General features: G+C 32.9%; 1 protein-coding gene across 3 annotated transcripts; it reads left to right on the top strand.

Moving 5' to 3' along the window:
- The first annotated feature begins 9877 nt into the window (after positions 1–9877).
- LOC132735841 (tetraspanin-9-like) lies at positions 9878–20633 on the top strand. Of its 3 annotated transcripts, none has more exons than XM_060722855.1 (8): positions 9878–10037; positions 14900–15047; positions 15502–15771; positions 16211–16285; positions 17402–17509; positions 18637–18795; positions 19606–19689; positions 20120–20633. In XM_060722855.1, exons 2-8 carry the CDS (start codon positions 14988–14990, stop codon positions 20432–20434), a joined length of 1071 nt encoding a protein of 356 aa, XP_060578838.1. In that variant the 5' UTR covers positions 9878–10037; positions 14900–14987; the 3' UTR covers positions 20435–20633. The 3 variants fall into 3 exon arrangements, with proteins under 3 accessions (XP_060578838.1, XP_060578841.1, XP_060578839.1); XM_060722858.1 differs by lacking the exon at positions 9878–10037 and adding an exon at positions 10138–10294; XM_060722856.1 differs by lacking the exon at positions 9878–10037 and adding an exon at positions 10709–10861.
- Positions 20634–22146: the final 1513 nt, after the last annotated feature.

Here is a 22146-nt window from a genome sequence, read left to right on the forward strand (position 1 = left end):
AAATTTTTACTAGAATTTGAATCTTTATACCTTTTCTAAAATTCTATTACATTTTTCTCATGTTTTATTTTATCAAAATATTTTTGCTCAACTGGAGGCGTGCAGCTTTAAACACTCTTTATTTTTGGTATGTGATAACTAGAATATTAAATTGGTGTAAGTTCATTACTGAATTTATTGAACTTGTTGAATAAGATAATATTATTCAACTCTGCAGAAGCTTGCATAATATAATTTTATTCAACTCATTAAATAAATTCAGTATTTAATTAACACTAATTCAACATCCTCTATATATTCAAATCATAACATTTTAGAGAAAAATATATATCAATGAAGAATTTTTAAATGAGAATTTTTGAAATAGTAATTTTAATATTTCTCTTTTTAAGCACTATTTAACTTATTAGGTTATTATATTATTATTGATGGTGTGTTTTCAATAACTAAATCACATTTTGTTTTAGTAAAAACATTTTATACTTTCTTAAGTGAATCTTGTAATTTGAAAGAACCTGTTGAAATTAAGAAGAAGAAATTGTATATAAAGTACTCTGTACTAGGTTAAAGTTACCAATTTAAAACACTAGTATGAGTTTCTATCTCTCAAAATCTAGTTCCTACTTAATGACATATATAACTGGCTACATTAAAAGAGTTATAATCAAAAAGAATATGATCAAAATGTGAATAACTGTGATGTGTGAGGCAAGGTAATAAAGCACTTTATGATTTGATAACTACACATATAAACTTGATTTACTATGCTCCCCGAAAAATTTCGGGGGAGCATATAGTCGTCAGGTTGTCCGTCAGTCCGTCTGTACGTACGTACGTACGTCCAGAATTCGTGTCCAGCCCATAACTTTGTTATTTGAAGTCGGATTTTAAAACTTTTTCACAGAAATGATCACCATATTGAGACGATGTGTCGCGCGCAACATTTGGCTCGCTACCTTGAAGGTCAAGGTCACAGCATGACCTTGCAGCAAAATCGTGATCGGTCCATAACTTCTTTATTTGAAGTCGGATTTTAAAAATATTTCACAGAAATGATCACCATATTGAGACGACGTGTCGCGCGCAACATTTGGGTCGCTTCCTTGAAGGTCCAAAACCTATTCGGGGAGCATCACCCGGTTTAACCGGCTCTTGTTCCACTAAGATATACAGTTATAAGTTGTTATATTATGGTTTTAATATAGATATATCATTGGTCAGAGTTATGAATAGAAGAGATATGAGCGCAAAAGAATCTCAGCGATTTACCCTGTGTGGTTAATTAGACAATATATAAACCAAACAATATATAGCCTGAACATTATTATGATGTATGTAAAAGCTTAACATGTTCTATGATTGACCATTAAAAAAAGACTTTCTTATTTCAATTTTAACATACATATATACATATTTGAATTCAGTTCACATTATTCTTAAGTGATCATTAATTATGCCCCCACTTCGAAGAAGAGGGGGTATATTGCTTTGCACTTGTCGGTCCGTCCCGTCCGTCGGTCCGTAGACCAAATGGTTTCCGAGTGATAACTAAAGAACCCTTAGGCCTAGGAACTTCAAACTTGGTATGGTGATTGGTCATGACCAGTAGATGACCCCTATTTATTTTGGGGTCAATGGGTCAAAGGTCAAGGTCACATTGACCTTTTATGTTAAAACGGTTTCCGATCAATAACTAAAGAACGCTTAGGTCTAGGATCTTCAAACTTGATATGGTGATTGGTCATGACCAGCAGATGAGCCCTATTGATTTTGGGGTCAAAGGTCAAGGTCACATTGACCTTGTAGGTAAAAACAGTTTCCGATCAATAACTAAAGAACCCTCAGGCCTAGGAACTTCAAACTTGGTATGTTGATTGGTCATGACCAGCAGATGACCCCTATTGATTTTGGGGTCAAGGGGTCAAAGGTCAAGGTCACATTGACCTTGTAGGTAAAAACAGTTTCCGATCAATAACTAAAGAACGCTTAGGCCTAGGATCTTCAAACTTGGTATGGTGATTGGCCATGACAAGTAGATAACCCCCTATTGATTTTGGGGTCAAGGGGTCAAAGGTCAAGGTCACATTGACCTTGTATGTTAAAACGGTTTCCGATCAATAACTAAAGAACGCTTAGGCCTAGGATCTTCAAACTTGATATGGTGATTGGTCATGACCAGCAGATGACCCCTATTGATTTTGGGGTCAAGGGGCCAAAGGTCAAGGTCAGATTGACCTTGTAGGTAAAAACAGTTTCCGATCAATAACTAAAGAACGCTTAGGCCCAGGAACTTCAAACTTGGTTTGATGATTGGTCATGACAAGCAGATGACCCCTATTGATTTAGGGGTTAAGGGGTCAAAGGTCAAGGTCACATTGACCTTGTAGGTAAAAACTGTTTCCAATCAATAACTAAAGAACCCTTAGGCCTAGAGACTTCAAACTTGGTAAGATGATTGGTAATGACCAGCAGATGACCCCTATTGATATTGGGGTCAAGGGGTCAAAGGTCAAAGTCACATTTACCTTGTAGGTAAAAACGGTTTCTGATCAATAACTATAGAATGCTTAGGCCTAGGAATTTCAAACTTGGTATGATGATTGGTCATGACCAGCATATGACCCCTATTGATTTAGGGGTCAAAGGTCAAGGTCACATTGATCTTTTAGGTAAAAACGGTTTCCGATCAATAACTTAAAAAGGCTTAGGCCTAGGTACTTCAAACTTGGTATGATGATTGGTCATGACCGGCAGATGACCCCTATTGATTTTGGGGTCAAGGGGTCAAAGGTCAAGGTCACATTGACCTTGTAGGTAAAAACGGTTTCCGATCAATAACTAAAGAACCTTTTGGCCTAGGAACTTCAAACTTGGTATGATGATTGGTCATGACCAGTAGATGACCCCTATTGATTTTGGGGTCAAGGGGTCAATGTCATAGTGACCTTGTACTTAATGACCGTTTCTGACCAATAACTCAACAACTCAAGTTGCCTTGGTTGATATTTTTATGTGCTTTTGGTATACACATTTGAAGGTCTTATGTAATATAACAACTTAGCTGTCATTAATGAGGCCTTGAAGGTCTTATGTAATATAACAACTAAGCTGTCATTAATGAGGCCTATGTGATTCATAAAATTTATGTATATATTATTTGGTAAGATTTTTAATCACTTTAATTGCTGCACACAACTTATGGGGTCACAATAATTATTACCTTGTGACTAGTCATGACCAGTAGATACTAGATAACCCTTATTAATTGCTTGTTCACTGGGTCAGAAGTCATGCATAATAACCTGATCACATGACAAATTGGCTGCCGATAGGGGGCATACATGTTTTACAAACATATCTTGTTGATTGTTAAACTTTCCTTTTCTTTTGTTTTTAATCATATTTCATGATATTTGATGGTGTTATACATTTTATTTAAATGCTAATCAGTTCTAACCATATAGTAATGTAAATTTTTATAAACAAACCTCTTATTATCAAAAAATACAAATAGTATTTTAAAACCATTTCTATAGCTATATTTTATAAATATAAAATATTTCTTAAATGTACATGTGTTTTATAGGATATATATATACAATTTTGATCTGTTTTTGAAACCTTTATCTGTGATAGATATATAGATGACTGTCCATTTTGTGTTCACTGTTTGTATTTTAATACCTTGTAGTTATTTTAATTAATATATGTCTTAACCTTATTTCAGGTGCTTGATTAAGTTGAAATTAACTTTTTAGGAATCCTCTAGTTGACTAAGAATAGTTACAAAGGTCTTAGAAACTGTATACACCAAAGCATCAGTGTTAATCATTGTTAGAAATCATAAATTTTTGAAAATTTGACTTTGTAATCATTTACAGTTTTTTTAGGAACATTTGAGTATCTTCGTAGCTTTTTAAAAAGATTTTAATGTCTCTTTTTTTCAAGGGTAAGTATTAACATAAGCAATGTGTTATTATGTAGAATTTGTGTGTTTTTTAATTGTGGTTGTTGTATGGTTTTGTGCATGTTCATCTATCTGTCCCTCTGACAAGGCTACTTAAACTAATGTTAGGAACATGTAGCTGTAAAACAAAACAAGAGGACAATAGACTTCCTTCATTAAACATAGAGTCATGGCCCTCTGTTCAAAAGAATATAACAAAAGAAATTGCCCAATATTTCGATTAAAAGTCACATCTATCCATCTGTAAATTGGGAACATCAATGTCTACTCATTTACTTGATAATTGTTAGATATGCTGTTTTCAGAACTGGTAGGGAGGATTATCATGGCCATTAGATGACCCCTGTTGTTTTTGGGGTCAAGGTCACATTTACACATTGTAGAAAATTCTTGTCAGCTCAATATTTTGAGAAGGAATAAGTCTAAACTTAGGAAACTTTGTAATAACATTGGCTATTGCAAGTGACCCCTTATATTATAAGGTCATTAGATCAAAGGTCAATTCCACAATGACATTTAATGTTAAGTCTTCGTGCCATCAGTATCTTTAGAAGGAATTTAAGCCTCCATTTGTAAAACTTAGTAGGGACATTGCCCATTGCCAGTAGATGACCCCCTATATGTTATAAGGTCAAGGGTTAAAGGTCAGTTTTACAGTATAGTCTAGAAGGAATATGCCAGTGTTTGTAAAACTTACTAGGGTAATTGCCCATGGCAAGGTGGTTACCCTACCCAATTGTATAAACTTGGTTAAATTTAACCCACATTTAACCCAGCGTTAATTTAATCAATGTTTATACAGTTGGGTGCAGGTTATTAAATCAAAGGTCAAGGTCATAGTTATACTTGTAAAAAAATCCTTTTCTGAACAATGATAATTCTCTTTGTTTTCTTTTATTTTTGTATTGTTTTTCTCACTGTTGTTGTCTTTACTTAAGCATCAAGTGATAATGGCAGACCTGTACTATCAGTATATACCAGAGCCTGTCTCTTCACATCAATGTTGTTTAACCCAACTATGTTCTGTTAGCTGTTTGATATTGGTATTTTGATATTGAAATCCCTTCAGTAAAACAATTGACAGTTAGGGCAATCAGTGGTTTGATAGTTATATAGATAGCCAGAGACTCCCTAACATAATTTAATATATACATATATATACAGTGACAATTAAGTTTACATATTCCGTCCTATATAATACATATACAGTGACAATTAAGTTTACATATTCCGTCCTATATAATACATATACAGTGACAATTAAGTTTACATATTCCGTCCTATATAATACATATACAGTGACAATTAAATTTACATATTCCGTCCTATATAATACATATACAGTGACAATTAAATTTACATATTCCGTCCTTTATGATACATTAAATTTTTCATATTCCATCCTATGCATCAAATAAAATAAGAAAAATATGCACTGTATGATTGCTGTTAAGATGTAAATGTTTTGTAATAAGAATATATGTATATATGTAAGGATATTTGGTAAATGTGTTACATATAACAGGCACAGAGGTTTGAATATTATTCTGTAAGCAATTTGAGGTCAATGAGATATAAGGTTCATCAATAATATTTCACTGGATTTCTACCATCATGTCCTAAGAGCAATACAATTACAAGGGTATGAAAAAGATATAACTGACTAACAAAACATAATGATTATAGCATTCAGAATTTCAGTTCATTTCTGTCTTTGACACTAGAATGTTGCCATAAAAGTTTCATTATAATAGGGAAAACATGCACATTAAGTATACCTGATTCAATTTATTGAATATATAAAAAAAAGTCTTTGTTTTTGTGTGATGATTTAGGTAATGTTGCAACATTTCACATTGAAAAATTGTGACATTACAAGTTGAACTTTGGGCTGTACATAACATGTTTTCATTTGGATTTTAAGGCATTTAAAGGGACTCCACCAAGGTTTTTTGACATGATGGGACTGAAAATATTTTTTCCAGATAAATGAACCATTTGATGTAGGTTTAGACCAATAATCTTTGTGCAAAATTTCATATCTTTTGCGCACTTCATTTTTGCTGAATAATTATTCAAATTGTAAAAAAATTACCCAAAATGAAAAGCGTTTAAACATTTTTCACTCAAATAGGGCTAAGAAAAGCATAAAAATATGATTTTCAATTTATTTCAAAGTATATTTCTTAACTATCTTTGCATATACTTCTGTTTAAAGTGCCCAAGCTCATTTATGTAAGAAATTCAAATGTTATGTTTTTAGGCTTTTAAATCTCTGTGGAGTCCCTTTAAACATCAGCAAACACATATAAATACATTATATAAGCTGTATTGAGATGAAGTTATTATTTTCCTCAAATTGTCAATACAGGATATATATTCAGTACCTCTGTGTGCCATACATGTGGGCTTTGTTAAGAAATTAGGGTAGATATTTTGTTCAGATATACATGTTTTCATGTCTAACGATAAAATGTGAAAATAAAAAAAGAAAGAAATATAGACCTTGTTATATGATTATTATGACAGACATTTAAAAAGAGGCTTCTGATCTATGGTTCTATCTTGTTGTATCAGTTGTAAATATGGAGGCATCCTTGGTCAAATGGTTATGGTCATTTAATTACTACATGTAATTGGAATCTTTTATTAAATTAATTCACAATGATCCATTTGGAAACATAGAATAGTACCATCTAGAAATGAACAATAATGTATTTATTGTAACTTGTATGATTTTGAAGATGAGTATTATTTCATTTTTATTTGCACATAAATCAAATACCATAAAATGAATTGAATTATTTACATTTCAAGTGTTTATATTGAAATTTCAATACCTGGTAAACCATAGGAACATGTCTACAAAACAAGGATCATCAAAACAGGACAGATGCTCCATCTTGTGTCATTTAACTTTAGAGGGTACATGTACCATCAAAATGTTTGTGGTTTTAAACTTGAACTTTTTTGAGCTATTGCTACAGTCAGGTTGTTGGTGCAGTCCAGAAACTTAATGTTGGCCATTATAGCTTTGCACTTGTCTGTCCGTCCGTACGTCCCGAAATCTTGTGAATGCAACTCCTCTTAAACCGGATGGCAGATTTTGCTTAAACTTACAGGGATGAACAACCTTAATGTGTAGATGGTAGTAAAGGAAGGAATTTTCGCTGCGACCAAATTTAACAGAATTATGGCCCTTTGTTGATTTTTTCACTAAATACTATGTAGAAATTTTGTGAACGCAACTCCTCTTAAACCGGATGGCAGATTTTGCTAAAACTTACAGGGATGAACAACCTTAATGTGTAGATGGTAGTAAAGGAAGGAATTTTTGCTGCAACCAAATTTAACAGAATTATGGCCCTTTGTTGATTTTTTCACTATATACTATGTAGAAATTTTGTGAACGCAACTCCTCTTAAACCGGATGGCAGATTTTGCTTAAACTTCCAGGGATGAACAACCTTAAGGTGTAGATGGTAGTGAAGGAAGGAATTTTTGCTGCAACCAAATTTTACAGAATTATGGCCCTTTGTTAATTTTTTCACTATATACTATGTAGAAATTTTGTGAATGCAACTCCTCTTAAACCGGATGGCAGATTTTGCTTAAACTTCCAGGGATGAACAACCTTAATGTGCAGATGGCAGTAAAGGAAGGAATTTTTGCTGCAACCAAATTTAACAGAATTATGGCCCTTTGTTGATTTTTTCATTATACTATGTAGAAATTTTGTGAACCCAACTCCTCTTAAACCGGATGGCAGATTTTGCTTAAACTTCCAGGGATGAACAACCTTAATGTGTAGATGGTAGTAAAGGAAGGAATTTTTGCTGTGACCAAATTTAACAGAATTATGGCCCTTTGTTGATTTTTAGTTTTCAACTTGTGGCACATGTAGTCCAAAAAAGATTTGACCTAGAATCATAAGATTGACAAAACAGTGGCATGTGGGGGCATCCGTGTCCTATGGACACATTTCTAGTTTTATTTATTGATTGTCTTTATAATTGGACAACCCTTTGGACAAGAGCTTCAAGTATCGTAACTGAACTTGACCTTGACTCCTAATGGACCTTGACTGTCATTGTCAGATATATGAGTTTGTCTTGATATTTGCTATAATTGGCAATTATGGATGGATTGTCTTCATAGTGGGACACAACAGTGCTATGGACAAGTCTTTTGAGTGCAATAAATTTAATTATGACTTCACTTATCAATGACATTGACCTTGAAGGTCACATTAAAAAGTTTTACTTGATTTCAGCCATAATTGGCTATAAATATGTCATTTATGAAAGGATTGTCTTCATACTTGAGCACAACTACCTTTAAGGACAATGCCTTAAAAGATCAAACTCAGTTTGACCTTGACCTTAAAAAACCTTGACTTTTAAGGTCAAATTATAATATTTTGAATAATTTTGATTTGATCTAGACCTTTAATTTACCTTGACTGTCAAGGTAAAATCATTGAAATTTGCATAATTTGTTATAACTTTGTTATTTAGTTACAGATTTGATTCATACTTGGACATAAGAACACATATTACAAAACTGATATGTTTAATTGTTATGAAGTGTACTTGACCTTGAATTGACCTTGACTGTCAATATCAAATTATTGATATTTGCTTTAAAACTTTCTTGTTTACTTACATTCTTGGACAAAAGAAGACATTTGACAAAACTGACATGTTGAATAATTCTGTAATGATCTTGACCTGTAATTCATCTTGACTGTCAAGGTCAAATTATTCAAGTTTGCTTAACTTTTCATAACTTTGTTATTTATTTATTGATTTGATTCATACTTGGACAAAAGACTACATATGACAAAACTGGCATGTTGAATTTTTCTGATATGACTTTGACATTTGATTGACCCTGACCACCAAGGTCAGATTATTGAAATGTGCATTAATTGTTTAAACTTGTTTATTTTTATATGGATTTGATCTATTTTTGGGTAAAAGAGCACTTATGGCATGATGATTTATTCAGTTGCCACCTTGACATTTTAATGACCTTGACAATCAAGGTCAAATATGAAATTTGAATTTTTATTTGTTATTTGTGGGAGACGGGGGGGGGGGGAGGGGTAGGGGGTCAGTCTTTACTATAATATTCTTCCCCTGATGTGTTTGACTTTAGAAATAATTAAAAGTTAAGTGTGACCCAAGCTTCATATGGCAGTGCTGGCCCCTGCTCCATAAGGCAGTTTTATCCAGTGATAATTGAAATTTATTTTACATTGGGGTCATTGCATTGATGCTAATTTTTTTTTAAATTTTTTTTTGTATTAACAAAATATGAAATCGGATATTTTGATTGCATTTGCTCAATATGACAAAGCGGTTTTATGAAGAGTATTAACAATGAGGACATTTGAATATCAAGACTTGGGCTCGAAACTTACCTATCATGTTGGTAGACTAATAAGGTTCTTGTATGAGTTGTTTTAAGTTTGAATTGTTTTGTAGAATTATGAACACTTACATGTTTATGAACATAAAGAATATATGATACATCTCCTTGTACAACTGTTCACTACCTAGTGACACACCACATATTAAATTGTGTATTAAAATGCAGACATGGTAGAAAAAATAGATAAGTGACGTTCTGACTGCTTGTCACGTTTTGACAGAAATGTTGTTAAACTTAACATTGGCAAAAAATGGTTTGTCATTTTTCAATAAACAATGTGTCTAGGGGTTTGAAATGAAAATGATATGTTGTATCTATGTATGTCGGACACTTTATCTGTGATTTATACATCAATTGCCTCGTACACTGATTACTCTTTCCCGTTTGTTTTATATTTACATAGCGCGATTTACGAAAATCAATCGGTGAATTTTGAGATAAGGTTTTAAGATATTCAGGTACATATCTCCACGATGATAACGTTATATTCATAAAGGGCGTGACAGAGATAACCTGGCTTATCAGTGAACCTTTTCCTATAAGGAAGTGTTTAAAGTTTAGTGTCAATAACTGAAACATGTTTGTGACAAAATACCTGCAGTATAAACAAAGGAATTCTTAATAAATATCCGCTGTAAGTTTGTTCGTTTGTTTGTTTGTTTTGGGTTTTACGTCACACCGACACAGGACAGGTCATTTGGCACGAACGGGTACCTGAGTAGAACCACCGACGTTCCATAAGCTAACTGGATATATATAGCTTCCTCACATGAAAGAATCCAAAGTCCCTGTCGGGATTCGAACCCACAGTGGTGAGGGAACCCACAGTGGTGAGGGGCAAGTTGTTTGAAGTCAACGACCTTAACCACTTGGCCACGGACGCCCTACGCTGTAAGTAAAAATTTAATGCATTTTTTAAGAAACGGACTTAGCTACAGATATGGAAGAGGCAATTCTGCTGAAGTCATAAAATGAATAAAAGCCTCTAAAGTTTCTGTCTATCTATAACGTTTCAAGTATATGTCTGGACGATAAAACATCTATATATTATGCCTCGTATTTTATGTACAACGGATCTCAATTTTTTTGTATAGAAAATAATACATATACGAAGTATGGACATTTTGTGTATTTTTATTCGTAGTAAAGTGCCATTCATTTTTTCCATTAAATGGTCTATTTTCTTAATACATTTATTAAATGTTTTTGTATCATTATAACTTAAAACTAAACTTTATTGAGCCTGACAATGAATTTGACCTTTGACCTACCTCGGTTAATGACAAGTGTTGTAAATATAACATTGTTTACAATAGAGGTGGGACAGTTTATATACCTCGTGATTAATATGCGTGCTCTAGTTATTAAAGTTATCTCTCACTGTTACAACATTTTATATGATTAAAGTATAATAGATATTACATGAGATTAAATCGGGATGCTGATTCACGGGAAAAGGTAAATTAGTTTTCTATTTATCATGAATTAAAGGAAATCATTAGAACATACTTTTTTCACGAAAATAAAAAGAAATAAAAGTGAGGACACTCGGCATGTACACCTTTTTGTTTTCATGATATGCTCAGATTTTTATTGTTCTGTTTGGGTTTTATTGTGTGTGTGTTTTAATTTTTTTTATATATGTACTAGTATGCTTATGAAAATGCTATTTTTTTTTTTTAAAGTTTATATTTTTATTAAATAATTTAAGTTCTTTTAGAACATATTCTAGTCCTATTTTTACCTTAAATTGTTAAATGTATGATTTTATACATGTATAAAGTTATGAAAAAATTATACATGATTCTATAAGTCTAAGAGACACCGAGACCGTTTTCTGCAGAAATCAATTTCTCTCTTTCATGTAATGCAATAGCCGTTTTGAAATTTTTTTAATTAATTTAAATGTACATGTATATGTTTTATTAAACAGGTAAATGTGCGCATATTTATATATTCATAAATGTTCAGTTTTATTCACTCATATCATTTGTTAAGTAAATGAAATGATGAATGAGTGTATGACATATTAATCACAAACATGGCAAAAATGAAAATAACCAAAAAGTTCTGAAAAAGGGGTCACTAGTCTAAACCGCATGTGTATAACTCTATAAAGATTCGGACTAATATGTTAGCAAACTCTAGCAATGTAAAACACAGCCGATGCATTAACTTATTATTTGCCAAACAAAGTGATATTATAGCGAGGTTATAACGGAATGTTGGTGTTTTTTCTGCTCATCATAATTCATTATGTGTTATTAATCATACATAAATGTCACTATATAATTATAGCTGATATGTTAATACATTTGTAACGATAATTAACCTTTCATTAATAAGTCTGAATTATAAACAGTCACACCTGTTTACGAGACCACCGTCTGAGCAAAGGTCTTTACGTGTTCACAGGCATACCTGTATCCTTAAAGAAAACCCACCAAACAGTGGTCATGGCAAATGTAAATAATACCCATTTGTCAGGTTTAACTGTAGAGGTTGAACAAGCCGAACCAGAAACTCAGTTATGGCGGATGTGTCTCTTTTTTCACCAATACAGAGGAGGTTTTAGAAGAACCAAAAGAAATTGAAATTTTCTTTAACTGTAGTATTGAAACCCTTGCATTTCGTTTAAAAAATTATTTGATCAAATGCAGTGTTAAATTACTTTTATTTTGAGCGACCGCCTATAGATAAGGATCATTTATTTCCTCGATCTTTAGAACCCTCTGGTTAGCTCAATAGATAGAGAGTTGAACTGTGAATCGGGCGATCCGGGTTCGATTCCCGGATGGTGCGGGTCACTTTCGTTGTGATTGGTCCTGAAGTCCTTTCTACAGTCATTCGCACTGTACCTCTGCTCTTGCATGAACATAATTTATAAGTTTCTTGCAAAAGTTACACAGCCTGTGCAAACACGATGCGGTTGCTGCACTTTGCTCTGGCAAGTTCAATGTGACTTACTGCCGTCCTCTAGAGGGTAACTACCACCACCACCACTACCAGTCCATCACCATCACCCTGGTCACTAGATCTGGTCACAGATGTGATGGTGTCATGAAAAGTAATTTAGTTCTAAAGTCAAAATAGCACAAGTTTAAATTTCTATCTTTCCGGTCAGTTTATAATGACAAGATATATGGCTAGTTAACAAGATGTGTTACACCCTGTGTGCGTATATACTTGTATCCTTCATGTAGGTCGTGACCTTATGCTTGTTTAATGGTGTAAAAAATGTATGAAATTTGTTTTGATCAAATTTCATCACAGGAAAACAGAAAATCTCAATACAACTTTTTATAAAATGAACCTAGATATATTTCATAGGCAAACATATCCTCACACTATAATATTATATGTAATTCCTGTTCGAAGGAAGAACTCGGTTATACAAAATTCGTTTTAGCACTCTTTTACTTAATTGTCCAGTCAGTGATAAGGATTATTTGAATTTTTGGCCTAGCGGCTCGGGTTCAGTAAGTCTTGGGTCCATTTGCCCATTAATGCACAAAAAGTACCTAGTACGGATCCCGCAAATGTCACTAGTCTTGCCCTTAAAGGTTCAAATTTGAAGCACAAAGTAGTGATAATTTAATACCGTTCAATTTTCACAGAGAATAAGACAGAGATATTTGAATTGAATTTCGAGGCAAAAGTAGGTAACTGTTCAGCGTCCCGTTATAGTTTCCAGAAAGTTACTAATTGTCCAATTACCTGAACCATCTTTTGCTACTGGTACCTTTTGTCAATTAGTACAAAACTGCTAGTTACGTCTTTTTAGAATTATTGGCTGATGCACAAAAATGTAAATATTAAAAGGGCATAATACGGATTTTGTGAATTTTTATTATGGTGGTGGGCTATTTAAATTTAAAAAATGTTTTAAAAAAGTCGATTTACCATGTTTGAAAAAGGATCAAAGTCTGCAGACAGTTTTTTTCAATTTCCCGAAACTTGCAAAAATGCATTTACGCCCTTATAGCACTAGACCGTCGAAATATAGTGATTTGGTATACTCATTTGTTTACATTTGTTAATGATCGAAAATGAATACCATTTTTTATGGTCTGTCCGTATTTCAGAGATTTGAGAAATAAATATTTTAAATGCTATTGTTGCCAATGGCCGACTTTGAATAAATTTAGGGCTCTCATGTCAACAAACTCTACAAAAGATATATTGAATTAAGCTAAATTTGTTAACTATGCAAATAAAATAAGAATTGCATAATTTTTCATGAGAATCAGGTAAATATTGTTAATATTTCTTTAGGGTTGTATATGTGTTCATGTGTATACACATTTATATGTGTATTCGTCATTCCTTAAGATACTTTCATTTTTTTATAAGAAAAACGTTTCACCAAAAAATCTTCTGATAACTGTACGATTTATAATGTAAAATGCATTTTGTTGTTTGCTTTTCTTTTTTTTTATATGTTTTTTTTTGTTCACACTGTACTTCAGATTTATGTAGGCTATATAAACATTGTTAATTTTTCGTAAATTTTTCGTATTCGTATTCGTTTACATTTTGCTACTTTTTGACAAATAATTTCACATTCATCACTCCTTTCTTCAGGTGATAAACAACTATATCATTTTCTAAAATTTTATATTAAAAGTAATAAAACCCATATTGATGAAATATTTATTAGCTTCTGAGGATCAATGTGCCTTCATCATAAATAATCATGAATGTCATGAATAATTTGCCTTCGCATTTATTTTTTGCTGTCATTTTAATACTTGGCGATTAAAGAGTTCTTCAATTTGATAAAACTCTTCAATGTTTGAGCATGCTCTTTAAACGAATAGAGAACTACATTTATTCAATATATTAAAGCGTTATATGGCGTTACATATCATTACATTTACTTTTAAGTATTCAATAATTAACGTACTCTTTTTCATTTAGTACTGGAATTTTAAATGAAGAAAGATATGTTGCTGTTTATTAAACACCACATTTGATAGTTTTATCAATCAATCAACAATTTTCTAACAGTGAAAGATCGTAAAAATCAAGCCATACACCTATTATTCAAAGCATATGCTTTAAGGCATGTATATTCGCTGATACACTGCTTACTAGTATCTAAATATCCAATTACCTTATTCATGAGCAACAGTTGCGTTTTATCAAGCAAATTATTTCATACTCAATTAATTACAGAATATCTTTACACATTAATTAGAATGTGATAAAAAACAATATTAAATTATTTTCCATTTTTTACTTTTATTTTGTTATAAGTATTATTTCATTGTCCCATCTACCTACATTTTATCCCAGATAATGTGGTCTTTTTATCACTCAAATTTTCATTTAATCACGTGCCCATTTAACATTATGATGTGCAATAATAATGACAACATTATGATGATATTATGATTCATGTATATAATTATGTCTATGCTAGACCAATGAATTACTACTGTTTAATTTAAACGTTTACGCCAACAAACATTGAATCTGTTTTATCATTTTCAGGAAGTTTCGATTGTGTTGAAGTAACACCTTTTTATTCTTCGGTATAAAATATCTGTTGTAAATTCTATACGGAGAAATCCCGGATACGATGGGATGTTGTGAGGGCTGTGGACAAATTCTGCTGGTGCTGATAAACTTTCTGTTTTCAGTAAGTTTTCTTTATATAGGTTTTTACATGTAAATTTGTACGACACATTTTCTAACTGGTCGGTGTTATCTTAATTGTTATCTTAATTGACTATTTAATTACGCTGATAAATGAGAGAAGGTCGTACAGTAACAATGTAAGTTGTACTAACATTCAATATACCGATAACACAAATGCCAACATTCATCATGTTAAATATAACTTGGTGCATATTTGGTGACCTGACATACGCAGCTTTCTTAAAACTTCCGTTATGCTCATTCATATAAGCAATAAATGTAATAAATTTAGATATACAGAGTCAACTATCGTTATCTCGACATTGTCTTTCTCGATTTTTCGTTAACTCGATCATTTCTTTTTCTTTATATATAATATGTATTGGTTAACTTCATAATAAAATATTACAACATTATTTATTCATTCCTTACGACTCATTTTCTTTTTAATTTAGCTGATCGGTATAGCACTTCTGGTTGTAGCATGTTTAGTTCGGTTCGGTTCAGATCTGCTAGATTCTTATCTCCAAGGCGCTTACAGTGCGTTCCAGAAAGCGCTTGAAGAAGCTGCCGCAAGCAATGACGTAAACATAAGTGAACTTGACATTGGCGATCTGGCAGGGGACGCTTCTCTAGCGTTCATTGTAATTGGTGCTTTTTTCTTCGTTTTGGGAATTTTCGGATGCATCGGAGCTGTTTGTAAAGTTAAATTCCTCCTGATAGTTGTAAGTTTGAACTATTATTATTATTATTTTTTACAAATTTTACAAACATCTAGAGCAATACTTACTGAAACAATCTGTAGGGCGTTTCTTTTACCTCAAGCCTTCAGGAATGTTAATCTAATATGAAAATAAATGAAAGTATGAACTTTTAAATGTTTGACGTAAAGGCAAGAGAAAACATTATAAAATCAACATGTTCAATGGAGTCCTATAGTTTGATAAAAACAAACAAAAAACAAAATTTTCAGCTTAAGTCTTTATTAAACAACTTATCTTCAAATGTTTCATGTTTTGACCACAATGTCTGATATAGACTGTCTTGGTATGTTAGAAGGTCAGGAAAAGATGTTTTACTGTTATTTAACAATAAAAACAATGTTAACACATATAACCTACACGATTGTCACACTGAAACATTGATGTACATTATATTTTACAGTATACTATTGTGCTATTGACCATATTTGTCGCCGAACTTATCTTTGTGATCCTCCTGTTTACAATAAAATCTACGGTAAGTTTTTTCCTCTGTTTTACAGTGAGTATTTCCTAAATTCTACAGCAAACATTTCCTCAAATTCTACAGTATTTCTTAATTCTACAGTATTTCCTTTAATCTACAGTATTTCCATATATCTACAGTAAGAATTTCCTAAATTCTACAGTAAGAATTTTCTAAATTTTAAAATATTTCCTAAATTTTACAGTTAGTATTTACTTATTTCTACGTTAAGAATTCCTCCAATTATACATTAATTATTTTCTAAATTTTTCAAAATCTACTGTACTCTACAGTAGGTGTTTGCTAAATTCTACATTAAAATTTTCTTTAATTCTACAGTATGACTTTAAATCGACGACAAGTATTTCCTTAATTCTAAGGTTTATGTTTTATATGCGTTGTAATAATGTAAATACTGTATATACTACGTAATTATTGGATGCGATTCCCTTTCTCGCACATCTTAAGAAGAGTGGTGACATAATGGTTAAGGAGGGTTTCATGGGATCATGGATTAGAGCCCTACTTGGGTTGACCATGTTTATGCATATGACACCAGTACTGGTTAGTTCCAGGAAGTGGACCTGGAAGTGATTAATATAAATTGCAAGAACATGTTTCAAAAAATATGATTAAACTAACTTAGGGGTCTGATTCATCACCCGCGGTTCTATATAACCCGTTTCTTAAAGCTCACAGGTTCTCGATACTGTGATACCTTACATGTTTAACTATTATAACCACTATTTTCATAACAAGACACACATGTATGACGGGTTTTTTGTCGCTACAACTGTTAATTAAATTAAACTATTTTACCTTCCGTTAAAATGTTAAAATAAACACTTACAGAAGATACCCGTAAACATTCAAATGTTCGCCCTCATTGAAACAAATAGAACTTTAATATTTGTCTTCATTGAAACAAGTAAAAAAATTAACTACTTTTGCGGACACATGCTCTCATTATTATTTGACGTTTTAGTCCTGTGAAAGACCAGTTATCTTTACGGTGGTGTTGAGTGTATGTTATCTGGCGTGATGTTTCGAGAACATTGTTAGATCCCATTTTTATTTTTGTACCCCTTATTTTAATGAAATATAATTTTGTTTTCTTTTGTTTGATAGATTGACGGTTGGATAAGAACACCCCTTATTACAAAACTAGAAAAAGACTACACTGGGACAAATGGCACCGATCCTTTCTCATTGACAATGAATTTTGTGATGCACGAGGTTTGTAACTTTGTTATTGTGTCATAGTATTAATGGCAATAGTGACGCTACAAAAATGTTCCACGAAAACGACACAATTTAACATTTCATGATTTACCCAAAAAATAGATAAACACAGAATCCCTAAAGAAAGCCCAACACGGCAAAATTGAAAATGATGCAGGCTCGGTTTGATTGAGCCTGTTCTTGGACGGTACTGGAAAGTGCAAGTTACCGTCCACGCCCCCTAGCACCGGCTTAAGCAGAATTCAACATTTAAACATGAAATAGTAAAATTTTGGATTTAGAAACATCCGCAGATGTGTTCATACGGCGGTTATTATGGAACCTTCAATGTGACACTTCCGTGCCATTCCATGAAAGGCTTAATAACCTCTGATCCCCTCTCAAAATTCCATTTTATTTAGTTCTGCCCATTGTTTTCTCGTTTAGGGCACACGCTTTTTATTACTTGGGGACCATACGCCGCTTTTCATGGAATGGCACGGAAGTGTCACATTGAAGGTTCCATGATAACCGCCGTATGACATTATTGTTGTGCTTGTGGTATTTTTAGTTTCAACTTTTCGGCATTTTCTAGTTGGGTGATTCCTACATTAATCAGGTAGGGTCACACACCTAGCTGTGTGCCAGGTTGTCCTATATCCAAGTCGAAGTTCTACCGAGTTTTTTTTAATCCGCAGTTTTTATCAAATCAATGCGGCGGTGTAGTGCTTGCTTCGAATCTAAATAAAAATGAAAAAGAAAACGTAACAACACAAACAGCAACGTTTGCTTTCAAATCTATATTGAAGTTATCTACCAACATTCTGACAATATAAACCAACATAATGTTTGTCAAAAAGTGAAAATTATTACACGGCTATAAAAGGAATGAATTACGCTATATAGGGCGTTATATAAGCACGAACAAGCTCAATCAAACCGAGCCTGCCAGTATGCCGTTTAAGTATAGGCATACGCCGTATACTTTAAGCAGGGGAGATCATTTAAGTTACGATGTATGAACAACTTGCATATTCGTCTACATCCAGTTACTGTTTAAAGTAAAGTTATATCTTATTTTAGTTTTGTATTTACAATACTTCTTTATGATAGATAGTATATGGTTCCATTTTGAATTTCAGTTTAAATGTTGTGGAATAGATAACTACAGCGAATTTAATGCCACAACTAAATGGAATAGAACTCAAAGTGACCAAATAATTCCATATATATGCTGCATGAATACCAAAGATAAAACCTGTGTTACAAACCCGTCATCAAATAATTCCTACATTAATCAGGTAGGTTCACACACCTAGCTGTGTGCCAGGTTGTCCTATATTTCATCACTTTGTTGTTTTCTTTTTCTTATTTTTTTATCATTATTCGTAGGTCTGGTCTCTTGATAATGAAGATTGAATATTGTTTAAGCAGGTTCAAGGCAATGTTTCTTGTTTGTTTGATTGGGTTTTACATCACATCGACACAGTATAGGTCATATCGCGACATTCTAGCTTTACTGGTGGAGGAAGACCTCAGGTGTCTTTGTAATATTTCAGGCACGAACGGGCACCTGAGTAGAACCACCGACGTTCCGTAAGCTAGCTGGATAGCTTCCTCGCATGAAAGAATTTAAAGTCCCTGTCGGGATTCGAACCTACAGCGGTGAGGGCAAGTGGTTTGACGTCAACGACCTTTACCACTCGGCCACAGACGCCCCAGTCAAGGCAGTGTAAAAGATGTTACATTTTTCATGATATGTCATAATCCGAGTATTCACTTAAAACATATACCGTTAAAATACCCATACAAAGTTGGTAATGACATATGTGTTTGTATTTCAATGATTCGGAGTGATCTCCCTTTTTATACTCAATCCATAGAACCTTTGTAATTATTATTCCTAAAACGAAGGTCTATTGAAAAGTTTTCATCAACCAAATCTAAAAATTATTCTTTATTTTGCAATATGACGAGTTTGACTGTTATAAGAAAGCATGTTGACTGTTGTAAGAGAGTTTGATGTTGTTCACATTTTTACGACCGCGTATTCCTGTAACGTTAAATTTATCTTTTATTAATTTTTGCTAAAATTGTTTTCATGGTTACAGGGTTGTTACGAGGCCATAAATGATTGGCTAACAGATCACAGCAATGTCCTGATAGGAGCAGGGGCTGGTGTTGCTGCCGTTCAGGTAAATTAATCTCTTTTTTTTATATATAAAAAAGTACTTGACGCGGGACTATAAGGGGTGGTGGTGGGTAAGTGTACCTTATACCTGGTGGTGTTACGGTTACTATTGATCAGCATTAGTTATAATGTATGATACAAAAATTGAATAATTCACTAGGAGTTCAAGACAAGTTTCTAACATACATGCAATATTAAAGAAAAGGTATCTCGTTTTTTTATAATACACGTTTGTCATACGAATTATGTATATCATCATAGAATAAACATGTACATTGTAATACTCTACGTATATTAATATAGAGACCGTTTTGTAAAAAGAAGTGTGTAAGTCACATATTTTACAACGAATAAATCATCCATGTCAAAAGCAAAATTCATAAATTAGTATATTGCAGTAAATTAAAATAAAAGTATTTTGCTTCATATTTCAGTTACTTCTGATCATTTTCTCACTGACAATTTGCTGTCAGAATCGTAATAATGACGATGACAAGAACAGTTACAGTGACGACATTGCCATACAACCATACCGGGAACCAGAACAATATGGTCACCAAAATGATTTTTATAATGGTTCCCCGCCTAATAGTCATTCTGATTTGCGCTCACAACAATACAGGTACGGCGGGTACCAGGGGCAACAGCAACCATATGACCGTGCCTATCCGGAACCATATAAAGGAAGACATGACTATTACACAGGCCCGCCAGCCGGGTATGGAACAAGAGACCCGCATAGACGATGATAAACAAAAACTTTAAAATGTGTATATTTGTCATTTATTTTGTGTTGCATATTTATGTCTATGTTTTACTTGTTAGTTACAACTTTTTTAGGAAAGAAAATATGTATCGGACAAAGTTCTTAACGTTTTGTTTAATATGATATAAATATAAACAACTTTCTTTTACTTCATCAGCTATGAATAAATATAAATACATGTATATTCTTTCTGAAATATACTGGAAGTAAGACCACTTTATCAATAGGTCACATTGTTTAAGTATTGTGTGTATGCTTCTGGGCAACTGAAACTTTGAAACTTCACGGCGTAGATAATACTTTACACTGACTCCTGTCAAGCAATAAGTAATATATCGTAAATGTTCGTGGAACAGAATAAGCACTAGAACAAAGATGTTTGGCTTTGTGACCGCACATGATTTCAGGTCGGACTGATTCTTGTGTTGAGATAGTGTTAAAATTATTATAATCTTTGTTTAGGATAAAACAACCTTAACATTCATATCTACAGTGTTCATGTCCTGTAACAGCCATCGCTACACACAACTCGAAAACACAAAAATGCGATAGTGAAAAGTCTAAATAACGGACCCACGATGGTGTAAAGCCGAAGATACGATGATGAAAAGTCGAAAGTACGAAAGTGAAAAGTCGAAATAACAAAACAACGATGATAAAAACTCGATATAATTTCTTGTTTACATCATCGTAATTCCGACATTTGACCATGGTGGTTTTGTTATTTCGAGTTTTCACCATTCTACAAACCTTATACTTCCATCATTATTTCTTTGTAATTGTATCCTTGGTAAACATATTATCTTATATCGTCATCCATGGTATGATCTCTGTGCGCATGCCAGACAGGAAGGAACAACTACGATGTTTAAACGTCGAAGGTACGATTATGTACGATGGTGAAAATACGAAACTATGATGAAGAAAAATCGAAACCACGATGATGAAAAGTCGATAGTACAATGGTGAAAAGTCGAAACCACGATGATGATAAGTTGAACGTTCGGTGATGGAAAGTCGAAATAACGAAACTACGATGGAAAAAAATCGAAAATGCGATGATGAAAAGTCGAGAAGGCAGGTGGTGAAATCTTTCTTTTGACTTTTCATCATCATACCTACAACTATTTACCAACGTTGATTCGTTATTTCGACTTTTCACCATCGTAATTTTGTGATTTGTGTGTGTGCGTGTGCGTGTGTGCGTACTTGTGTGCGTGTGTGTGCGTGCGTGTTGTGATTGCCCTAACGGGACACCGTACATTTCGCGAATTAACTTAAAAGTTTCAAAGGTTATACAAAAGGTAAACAATTACTAAATAATAGAAGAATGGTACAAAAAAGAATTTTATTAATATACCTTAAAATAATTTAACAAATATTCATGTATATGAAATTATTGTTTTACAATGCATATATATTGCCCATTATGGACTATTGTTGTATTATATGGGGTAAAGGAAACACAAACTACATAAATAATGTTTGTAAGATACAAAAACGAATTGCTAAAATCATTTTACAGCAACCTCAAAATTCTCCGTCAATAAATCTATTCGAAACTCTTAATTGGTTACCGTTCCTTGACAGATGTAAATACCACACGGCGGTGCTTGTTTTTAAAACTTTAAATAACATGGCACCGACTTATATGACAGAACTGATGACTTTATCCGACAACAAAATATATAACTT

This window comes from Ruditapes philippinarum, unplaced genomic scaffold, assembly GCF_026571515.1.
Source record: "Ruditapes philippinarum isolate M1 unplaced genomic scaffold, ASM2657151v2 ctg2987_1_1_1_1, whole genome shotgun sequence".
Lineage (NCBI taxonomy): Eukaryota > Metazoa > Mollusca > Bivalvia > Venerida > Veneridae > Ruditapes > Ruditapes philippinarum.

Excerpts from the sequence above, each read along its gene's own strand:
- LOC132735841 (XM_060722855.1), top strand. The coding sequence starts at position 14,988 with ATGGGATGTTGTGAGGGCTGTGGACAAATTCTGCTGGTGCTGATAAAC. Across the intron at positions 15,048-15,501 it reads TGATAAACTTTCTGTTTTCA|CTGATCGGTATAGCACTTCT; the intron begins GTAAGTTTTCTT and ends TTTTTAATTTAG. Across the intron at positions 18,796-19,605 it reads ATAATTCCTACATTAATCAG|GGTTGTTACGAGGCCATAAA; the intron begins GTAGGTTCACAC and ends TCATGGTTACAG.